Here is an 11353-nt window from a genome sequence, read left to right on the forward strand (position 1 = left end):
ATAAGTCTCGACTAAAGGACCCGAGAAGACCTTGTTAGGAGAGTTGCAACCACTCCTCACTTAAGGGTAGGGGTTAACACCTTGTCTGGGATCCTCGAAAGGTTCAAAGGTGAAAGATTAAAACACTTCATTCTCTGCGAGTACTCGTGCTTGAGAGACTGTGTAGTGGAATAATTTAGGAAGACCTTAGGGGTGAGGGCGAGAGGCGTATGCGCTGTTCTTCCCGAGTCACCACTGTATTAGTTTGAGTGTCCTTCATCTGGTTCAATCGCCCATTGCCAGGATCAGTCGCCCAACTTCCCATTCCTTCGTCTATAACGTGTGCTGCGTGTATTCAGACAATAATGAGTACCTAGGAGGTCATAGGGTCTAACTATCTCTCATGAATTTCTGGGTATTAACCACCCACTCTCACGAGAGTCGCTATATTATAGGGAGACTTTGCTGGTTCGATCTAAGGCCCCTGTAAAGCTATAAATATATTTGCACTTTGATATTGAGGGAGATCTAATCTTTAACACACTGAGAAACCGCCTATACAGAGCTTCTCACTTTATTGTGTGAGTTAACTCTAATCTGACAGCCCTTATTTATTGGAGTTGTCACACTCATTGTACTTTTATCCAATATAAATTTTCTTATAGGATAAAAACTCACACGTGTAATAAAATTGTTAAATTCAAGTATAACTGGTTGAGTCTCACAAGTGAGTCTTATATCTAATTTTTATAGTTATAGACAACAATCTAAATCAATTTTACTAAATAAATTCACTCCAAATTAATTTCGTCACCATATAATCAAACAAATGCTAAATCATTTTTGAGTTATCAAATGCATATATTGTTATAAGATTAGTGATATAAAGTAAAATATAATAAAAAGGAAAGAATATTTTAAAAGTGGATGTTATGCAACCACACTTAATGGCTAATAATGAGAAACAATGTTGTGTATCAAGTTTCTCAAAGCCATGAGTGTAGTTGACGCACATAAATGATCCTATAAATAAATATAAAAATGTCCTAAGATGTCAACATAAAGAAAAAAATGTCAACATGGTTTGGCACATGTCATAGAACCGCAACTTGGACTCAAAACAAACACACAACACAATTTGTGGTTTTCAATTCAAAACAAACAACCAAAGAATTCTGGCTAAACCTTGCCCCACAAAAATTCTTTGCTTTTAGCATCTTTTTCCTACCAATCATTATCATCATCATCATCATCCATTCAATCCAACACCCTTGGAAACCAAGACATGGCAACACTTGCCATAGAGAATGTAGAACATGAAAATTCCTCAATGGTGATGTATTTTGATGTGGGTTTTACAAAGTTTGTTCCTTTTATCGGTGAGTTATAGAAACAAGATTGAAAATTTTGAGATTTCATATGGATTGGCGTTTGAAATAACAGCTCTGGTGTGTCTTTCTCATCATATATTCAATGACCCTTTAAAATGATTTTTCATCTTTTGTTATATGGGTTTATAGGAGTTTAATTATCGGGGGTTTTCTTCAAGGGTGTTTGTTTCTTGTTCCGGGTGAATGGGGTAGCTTAACTGATATGTGTTAGTTGAGATAAACGAGTGCGAATCAATCCTTGGTAGCGACATTTCTTTGTATTTGTGAAAATTTGGAAGAAATCTACACCTGAAATTGATATGGGGTTGCCACAGGTATCTTCAGCCTACATTGCTGAGGAGGTGGCAACTTCATTAGGCACATTTGTGCGAACTGCGCCTAAGATTGCTGGCGTAAGCAACTATGACATGAATTCAATTGCTGGAGGAGAAGAACTCGGCAATACAAATGTTTTTGAGCTTTCAAAAGAATCATCTATTTCAAATATGAGTAATAAGGATGGTCAATTCAATGCAGAGCAAAGTATGCAGACACTGATTTCTAGGACTTTAGGTTTTCAAGTACGAGCATTAGCTTCTAGTGTTAATGGTTTTGGTGCAAATGGATATTCGCCAAATGAAGCTTCCAAGTCTAATGTAAGAAAGCGATTATTGTCACCTTTGGATGTGACGTTGCTTGCAGATCAATTTAAGGGTGATCATTGCATGGATATTGGAGGTGAGTTTTATCAAAGAAAGGCGTCATCGCCCCGTATCCCTTTATCTCCTTTGGGTAAAAGAACTTGTCCAGATAAAAAATCGGGAGAATGTAGAGATTTCGCTACTGTCTTGAGCGATGTCAAACTGTGTACTCCTGATGATATTGTTGATATGAATGAGTATTGGACTTATCCTGCTAGCTTTCCTCCTCGGCATGCTAGGTTATGTCAATCCGCGAGTAGGCTGCCAACTAGAAGGTCTCTAGTCGGTTCGTTCGAGGAATCACTATTATCCGGTCGTTTACTGTCTGAGAAAGTTAGTCAGGTTGGCCTTATATGAAATTGGAGTGATGTTTCTGTTGTTTTACTCTTGTTATTTATACTACCTACAATGTTGCAGAAAATTGAAGGCTTTCTTGCTATGCTGAATGTAACCGGAGGAAATTTCTCACCTCAATCACGAAAGATTCCGTTTGCAGTAACGAGTGTAGACGGAGACAAATACCTACTTTATTATTCTTCAATTAATCTGTCAGGAAAGTCATTATCAAGCAAGTCTCGAGTAACTAAATGTCAGAGAACCTTAAGCATGGATGAACCGCGATATGAAAAGAGACGCATACGAATACCTATAAAAGGGCGTATTCAACTGGTACTATATACTAGAAGACCTTTAAAATTGTTGAGTTGAGAATATTTTTTCCTGTTTTGTCTATAAGATTTCATGTATATGTAGCAAGAGAACGCTTGAGCGTATGGCTGCAAACTTGATTCATAACTTATGTTCACAATTAACACGTTGAATTCATTTGAAGTTGTATAAAAATTACCGATTTGTGTTGGACACTGACTGACCTAACTGCAGGTTCTCAGCAATCCAGAGAGAACACCGATTCACACCTTCCTCTGCAATTATGATTTAAGTGACATGCCAGCCGATACAAAGGTAGGATTGAATGAATATAATCACATTCAATATTTTGTCACGTTTGATTATTTCTATCATCAATCGCTTAATAAAGAAGCAAAGTTTCTACACAAGGTATGTTTTCGAGCTCAAGTAGCTCTTGTGTAGGGAGTATGTTAGAGATATAATTTAGTAATTTGTGTGTATGCACATAAACTAAAGCTTGTGTTTAATGTGATTTGCTTGTATATATCTAAGTAGACATTTTTGCGGCAAAAGATCACTTTAGCCTCGTCTAGATCGATGTCTAAGACTGGAAAAGAAATTCAAACAGATTCTGATACCAATGCTAAGTCCTCAAGCAGATGCCTTGTTGAGCAAGACACCTTTCTTAATGGCTCTACAAAGATCAACGACAATTCAAATAACAATTGCGTCCTTCTTTATGCTCTCCACCTTCGATTTATGTGCACCTTGCCTAAGAAACGTTTGAGGTCCGTTCCTACAAATAAATCCGACCCTCTTTCTTCAGGAGCAAGAAAACTTATGGACAACGAAGACGAAAGAAGTTTCTACTTGTATGATGATATGAGAGTAGTGTTTCCTCAGCGCCACTCTGATTCTGATGAGGGCAAGGTATGTAAATACATACATGATGAAGTGGTTTTAATGCATTCATAGATTAGTTAAGTTTTGTAGTTCTTGTGCTTCTTTTTTTATGTCACCTAATGAGTATTTCATGTTGCAGTTGAATGTGGAATATCATTTCCCATCAAATCCAAAATACTTTGATATCAGCAGCTAAAATGTCAATGCATCTCTCTATCAATGGTTTTTGTACATATAATTGTAAATATTGTATGTATATAATTCATTTTTCTTTGAAATTTTGGGGCCAAGTGCCTCTGTTTTAATTTATAATTTGTACATTACATAGTTGTAGCGTATGTTTGGAATTGCGCTTGCAGCCAAAATACCACATCCCAATATTGTTTTAACGTCGAAATTCAGAAGCTAGCAATTGTGGTTTCTGCCAGACGTGCGGTTTTTGGTTTTCAAAAGTTTAAGCAAACATACGCGTAGTCCGAATTCGAATTCTAGTTAAGACAACTTTTGTCAAATTTTTCTTGCTATCTGAATTTCTGGTTAAGAAGGACCTCTTCCCTGTTGATGTTAAGAAAAAAAAGAGGCTATAAGATAATGTTATTAAATTCTTTGTAAACTATTTGAAAAGAGTTCCACCCACCCAAGTCCCATAGGTAAATTATTTGATGACCTAACTTCTTTAGCACATACTAATAAAGCAACTAATAAAATATTAATGATAAATAAATGAAACGTAATCCTACATATGTTGTTGCTTCTTCTTTCCAAATGCATTGATGCAAAATGAGAATAGGACATCACACAGTTTGCCAAACAATGTAAGTAAAATCACACACACACACACAAAAAAGGCGCACAAATTTATTTATTCAATTTGATCAAATTAATGGGTAGAAAATAGTTTTTTGATCCAGGATATTTTAAGAGTTGTTACAATAGATTATAAAACAAATTATAAGAAAATAGTCTTCCAAATTCATAAGAACATATCATATTTTCTACCTGATATTTCTCAATCTATCATTTACTCAATAAACGAATCACACAAACACATAATATTTAGCAATGTTTTTCAACCCCTTTAGATATTTTCAAAGGTTTTTCAATTCTTAGAACAATGAATCTTAAGAATCTCTTTCCATCTCTTTAAATTTATCTATCTAAAAAATATTCCCAATGACACTGGTATGTCTCTTGTTCCAAAAAATAAAAACCACAATTAAAGGTTTCCGGCAAAACACACTATGTTTTGGTTTAAAAAAATGTAGGACACACTGAGTTCGCAAACACACTATTTTTTTGCTAAACACAGTGCGCTCTCGCAAACTTTTTCTAAGATTTTAAAGTCAACAGCAAAATTCTCCACGTTGACTTTAAAGTCGAAGAAGATGCCAATTTTTTCATCAACCACATTGTTGTCCTCTCTAAAGTCTAAATAATTCTTCAACTAACTTGATCAAGTCCAAGCAATGCTTGAATCTCAATTTGACAATGATTTGATAAACACACATGCCAAATTCTTTTCCTTCTTCTTGAAGATCCACTTGCATCTAACCACCTTTTGTTCTTAGGTAGTCTCACAAACTCCTAAGTTTGATTCTTCATTAGTGAGTGCATCTCATCATTCACCGTCTTCAACCATTTTTTATATATTTTTTTCTTTTGAATGTCTCCGTAAAAGTATATATATTTGGTTCCTAGCAAGGCCGGCCATCTGCAGGTGCTGCATGTGCAACTACACTGATCCCTAAATTCTGGGGGCCACTTGTTTTTTTAATTACTAAAGCTATGTAATCTACACCTATTTTTTAAAAACGGGTGTAAAATCATAATTTGTTTTCAAAATCAATTTTATACCTATTTTTTAAAAATAGGTGTAGAATTAAAATTTGTTTACAAAATCTATGATTTAATATTGCTTTTTAAAATTTTTGGTATAAATTTATATTCTTTTAAGTCTGCTTTTTAAATTAGAACAGGGCTCCCGGATTGATAGGGTCAGTCCTGATTCTTAGTCTTGCAAGCCTTCAACCAATTTCAAAGCATAATAAATAAGGTGAATATATATAATTGTATATTCGAGATGGTATGATTTTCATCCTTACCCTATCACGTATCAACTGATAGCTCGGAGTCTTTGCAGGTTGCCCTGCATTAAAACTAGAAGCAGGAACCTCAACTTATTCCTCATTTATAGTTTCACTAATAGAAACCTCCACCTCAAACCAAGTATTTTCTTCCATAGTTTCTATTTCTTTAACTTTCAGATCTTTGCACTTCATTATCATATGTGTCTTGTCGAAAGTAACATCTATGCTTATGATAATTTCTCACCCTTTAGATTCTATCTGTTTGTAATCCTTCACACCTTTAGGATAGTCAATGGAGACATACTTCATATTCCTAACATCAAGCTTGTCTTGCTTGATATACACCAATGTTTTGAAGACCTTCAAGTTAGAGTAGTCTATCAATTTTCCACTTTAAACTTCCATAGATATCTTGAAGTATATTTAAGCGAATGGATATTTTTTGATCAGGTAAGATGCTTTACCCAAAATTATTTTGGGTAACCCACCTACCAATAACATAAACCTTACCTTCTCCAAAATGGTTCTATTAATGCGCTCGGTTATACTATTTTGTCAAGGTGTGCCATAAACCATTCTATGCCTCTTTATACATTGTTTCCAGTAAAAATTATTAAACCGCTCTAAATGAATTGTAGTCTATTGTAACTTCTCAATGCATTCAATTTATTTCCTAACTGATTTCTTATAAGAGTATGTGATTCCTTGAACTTTTCAAAGGTATCACTTTTATTTTTCAAAACGTAAACCCATACTATTCTAGAAAATTATCGAATATTAGTAAAGAAACAAAAACCCCTCTATAAGTTGCTACCCTTGCCGAACCCAAAATAATGGAGTGAACATTCTCAAATAGTCTACTAGAATTATGCATACCACTTCAAAACTTCACCATATTTTTGAATGTTAGAAAAACACAAGAAGTGGGGGGTTTGAATTGTGTTGGATTTAAAAACTTTTACAATAACCTCAAGCACACAAAGTATGGCAACATAAAGTAAAGAGAATAATGATAGAGATCCCCACACACACACACAAGATTTATAATGGTTCACCCCCTTAACGAGAGGTTAGTCCAATCCCCTCATACATGAGAGATTTCCACTATATTGATTAATGACAACTACTAAGATAATTCAATATTAGATTTCCTTGCCCCGCACTAGAAGATTTTGTTTCCTTACCACATGTAAGGACTTGTTTGTCTCACACTAGAGGGCTTAGAAAAAACTACAAAGTAATTTTTTTTTACAACAAATCAAACAGAATGGTAAACATAATACAACTTAGTTATAAGTGATTAAGTCTCCTAAGAAATAATAATGAATAAAGAGCACTTGTTTCTTTGGTGTTAGTTCTTTGCTAATATGCTAATATTTTGCAAAGCTTACCAATATTCAGAAACTTCTAATATTATAACAAACTTGATTTACAAAGAATGAATCCAACTAAGTTTTACCTCTTCGTCTCATATATGTGTAGCAGTATGGTCAGTGTATAGAGGCATCAATGACAAGGCTGATGGGCTTCCTCCAAACCAATTGGATGACTCGGGTGTCTCTTGTGTCTGGGGTCTCTTGCGGAGATGCATGAGTAGGTGACATCCGTCTCCTACGGGAATACGAAAGCGGAGATGCATGATCCCGAGAAGTTGATGCTTCTGCGTCAACTGGGCCATAAACTACAGGTGCTTGCGATGGTTGAGTCTTTTCCCTCTTAACCAATGCATGTTGTGCAATTCTACCACACCTCAATCTGTCTTGCCTATCAGCCATAATGCCTATAAGTAAACCACACAAGCATTATACATATGAAACACAATGAGGCAGAGTAAAAGAAGCCAAAAAAATGCAGACAGATAAATTTCATAGATGCATCTTAGAATTATGGAATTTTCTGCAACTCAAAGTGACGTTAATTGCAAAAATACAGTTCCTCTAAACATCCAAAATATTACAGTGATCATTAAAACTATCTGTCAAACACATTTCTCATTTAAATAACATGTATAAACCACCTATTACATAATCAAATCTTCAATTTGTACAAATGTATATAAAAAATAAAATAAAAAATAAAAAAAATAAAAAATGTACAAAATGTGAGTTTAGTTCGGTGTTGAGTGAGCTCTTTGATCAATTTGATGTTGATGGAAGAAGCTTTGAAGTTCTTTGAATGATTTTATGAGAATGTAAGTTGAGAGACCATGTCACATGCCTTCACAAATCCATAAAACTTCTCATATCATTTAGAAACCTAAAAGCTTCTTCAATTTCTCCTACAAAACTTCTAATAGGTGAGTTTTGACCTTCCATATTTTCTTTCAACTTTCCATTAAATTTGTGATTTTGAGCTTCCTTGTTAGCCTTTTCATCTCTTTTTTGCTTCAGTATTATATTTGATTTGTGTTGATATTCATTCTCCATCAGATTATTTGGTATGTTGTTATTAACCATTGAAGATGAACATCTGAACTTCAGCACTTAAAAAATTTATGTTGCACTGTTACCAGCAAAGATGATAATATAAAGGAAATTTCATGCTGCAGAATTGATAGGAATGGCATATGGAGTTCCACATCTTTTTCCTTACATTTATTTTGAGTCTTTATATGCATATACAAACAAATTTAGATCTCCACTTATGGGTTGGAGATTTGGTCCAATTACATGGGCGTTAAGTCCAAAAGGGATTTTTAAAATTTGTAATTTGTAATAATTCATTTTCAAATAATTTTTTATTTTAAAATTTAATAAATTTAATTTATTTTATAAAAAATATTAAATATTATATTAACTTAGTCATCACTTGTGAAGTCAAGACTCTCCATCTATTTTATTTTAATGAAGACAAAGTAATAATCAAATGATCATGACAAAAGTATGGAAAAAGCCTCAAGTGCATTTAATCAAATCAAGTACTCAAGATTAATCATGTGTAAGAGCTAGCATCAAAGAATTCAAGAATTATATTTTGAAGACTAGCATTGATCTTGATTTATTGAAGTATAAGCATGCAATTCATATTGATAAATTAATGCTTAATATTTTCCATAATTCACTTGCATGCATAAGTCATTTATGTTAAAGTTCTCAAATTATGATGCATAAAAATATTTGACTCAAATCCATAAAATATTTATTTTTTATCATGTATTGTAAAATTTATTTCTCATATTTGAACCATTTTAAATCACTTTCAAATATATTATTTTCATGTTTGAACCATGTTAAATCACTTTCAAATATAATCTATTTACTTGGATAAATCAATAGATATTGCATAAGGTTGGTTCAAATATTTAAAAAATTCTTTAAGTATTTTAATTTTTTCAAATATGTAGTTTTTGGTAAATTGTGGCTTTTTTAGCCGCCGTAACAACACAAAAACCGCCACAATTTACAACGTTCTGAAACAGTATCCTTATATTTAAATTTTGAAAAATACTGCGAACTTGTTAGGTTAGGTAGCCGTTTGAACCAACTTAAAACGTCCTGTGCGGATTTGAAAACAAAAACAATAACTTTTTAACACCTTTTCATGCACCTTTTCATGAATCCTTTTTATTTTTACATGATATTTGTTCATGATATTTTTTCATGAATTCACCATGATTCATAAAGGTGTTATGCTCATATAAATACATGAAATTTCAAATTACATTTCACCTCTTCCATTGCAATTAACATCATTATATTCATTCATTTTCAAAATCAAGTGTTTTGATACTTCAAGTTTTATTGAAAATTTTTCTACATGTGTTCTTCATATTATTTCAGAATTTTTTTTCTCTCATTCATAAACACTTGAGCACTAATATATCTTTATAAATTGCTTGTTTGGAAGGGAATATCAATCTTAGTGATTGATACATATTCATCAATTTTATTACTCAAATATATTTCAAGAGATTTTGATTATTATTGACTTGCTATCCAAGATTGTTGGAAGCAAAGGTTTTTTTATTAGTGAGAGGATTGTTCTCATAATCAAGTTAGTAAATCCAAGAGAATTGTTTTTTGTGGTTGAAATCTTGTTGTCCAGGATTGTTGGAAACAAGTGAGTCATTAAGGGAGGATTGTTCACTTAGTGTACTCAGTGAAAATCCAAGAGCATTGTTCTTGGTGTTTGTGTAGGTCTTGTACAAGTCACAAACAATAGTAAAATCTCTTTCATGTTGAAAGGGGACCGAAGTACTCTCGTATTGTGTGAGGGCAACCAGTATACATCCTTGTGTCCTTTATTTTTCTGCACTCCATTGCTTTCATAATCTCACCATAAACCAGAAAAATAATATCCTTCATCACTAAAATCAGATAATTTTTTAAAGTTCTAATTCACCTCCTCTTAGGCGCACTCTTAAAGTTACATCACTGTCAACTCATTAAAAATACTTTTTAATTATTTCTATTACGTCTGCAAAAGTGAAGGAGATCAACAAAATTTTAAAAAAAATAAAACTAAAGGATAAATAAACTGAATTTTTAAATAATGAGACAAAAAATTAAAATAATCTAAATAGAGTCATACATATATATATATATATATATATATATATATATATATATATATATATATATATATATATATATATATGTATATATATATATATACTTCACAGTTTTATATTTGAAAAATTAATTATTTATATTACTAATATTTGAAGAAAGAAATATAATTAACATGTCCCAAAGATTAGATCGGATAACTCGATTGAATACACCGGTTTTATAACAAAATTATATATTTATTAAATCTGCTGAATCAGATGACTCGGTATCTGAAAAATATCACGACTATTACAAAATTTTAATTTTTCAAAATATTATAATTTCACAAGTTTACACACAAGTATAAAATATAAATCCAAATAAATTTTGAATAATATCTAATTGTAAATGAAGGAAAGTTGTTCTAAATAAGTTTTTAACAAAGTCTATTTATTTTTTAAATTATCAAAACGACGTCGTTTTGTCTGAAAAAAATATGCATTTAATTTGACGGTTTTTCAAAATCGTTGATTCATGAATTTTTATTGCTCTTTGGCCAATTTGATCAATTTTTATTGTTTAATAGCATATATGATCCAACAATTAGATCAAATTAATAATTTTTTTCAATTCCCAATTTATTCAATTCGACCAACTAGTTCCTTTCCGTTTTTAAAAAATATCTTTGATACACTTTAACTTTTATAGTTATAAAAACAAAAATATCTTATAAAAAATTAAGAAAGTACACTTTTAAAATCAATGTACTATTAATATTACCTTTTAATTTTGGTTCTTTGTATTATCCACTGTGATCATGTGAACTTACCAAACATAGTTTGCAGACCTGTCCCATTCAAAGAAGGGCAAATGAAAGAGCAATCATATCAGTATCACATGATTTTACTTATTTTTGTACTAGCTTAGCTTTATTAACCTTTATTTTTGTACTCTCCATTGCATAAATTTCTAAAGAGATTCATCATAGTCCAACCAAGGGTACTAAAGCTTTAATTTTAGGTCTCCCACAAAAAGATATTTTTATTATTAAATTTTATGAATAAAAAGTTTGTAGAGACAGGCAAAATATACTAGTTATATTAAAACTTAGTTTAGAATTCACTTATTAAAAATTATTAGATGAGTTATGATATTCATGTCTTCGCATATTTAAATTTCTCTATCAGGTAAAA

At 31.9% G+C, this 11353-nt stretch overlaps 1 protein-coding gene across 3 annotated transcripts; it reads left to right on the plus strand.

The window, feature by feature from the left end:
- Nucleotides 1-1106: 1106 nt before the first annotated feature.
- LOC131630504 (uncharacterized) lies at nt 1107-3861 on the plus strand. 3 transcript variants are annotated; one of them, XM_058901282.1, is made up of 5 exons: nt 1107-2392; nt 2468-2719; nt 2933-3109; nt 3236-3610; nt 3723-3861. In XM_058901282.1, the coding sequence occupies exons 1-5, from the start codon at nt 1670-1672 to the stop codon at nt 3777-3779; spliced, it is 1584 nt and encodes a 527-aa protein (XP_058757265.1). In that variant the 5' UTR covers nt 1107-1669; the 3' UTR covers nt 3780-3861. The 3 variants fall into 3 exon arrangements, with proteins under 3 accessions (XP_058757265.1, XP_058757267.1, XP_058757266.1); XM_058901284.1 differs by having other exon boundaries at nt 2933-3013; XM_058901283.1 differs by having other exon boundaries at nt 1107-2383.
- Nucleotides 3862-11353: the final 7492 nt, after the last annotated feature.

This window comes from Vicia villosa, unplaced genomic scaffold (genome assembly GCF_029867415.1).
Source record: "Vicia villosa cultivar HV-30 ecotype Madison, WI unplaced genomic scaffold, Vvil1.0 ctg.000685F_1_1, whole genome shotgun sequence".
Classification (NCBI taxonomy): domain Eukaryota; kingdom Viridiplantae; phylum Streptophyta; class Magnoliopsida; order Fabales; family Fabaceae; genus Vicia; species Vicia villosa.

Bases quoted from the DNA above. Each gene is read 5' to 3' on its own strand.
- LOC131630504 (XM_058901282.1), top strand. From the start codon at position 1,670: ATGGGGTTGCCACAGGTATCTTCAGCCTACATTGCTGAGGAGGTGGCA. The intron at 2,720-2,932 runs GTACTATATACT...ACCTAACTGCAG, and splicing joins TAAAAGGGCGTATTCAACTG to GTTCTCAGCAATCCAGAGAG. The intron at 3,110-3,235 runs GTATGTTTTCGA...ATATCTAAGTAG, and splicing joins AAGCAAAGTTTCTACACAAG to ACATTTTTGCGGCAAAAGAT.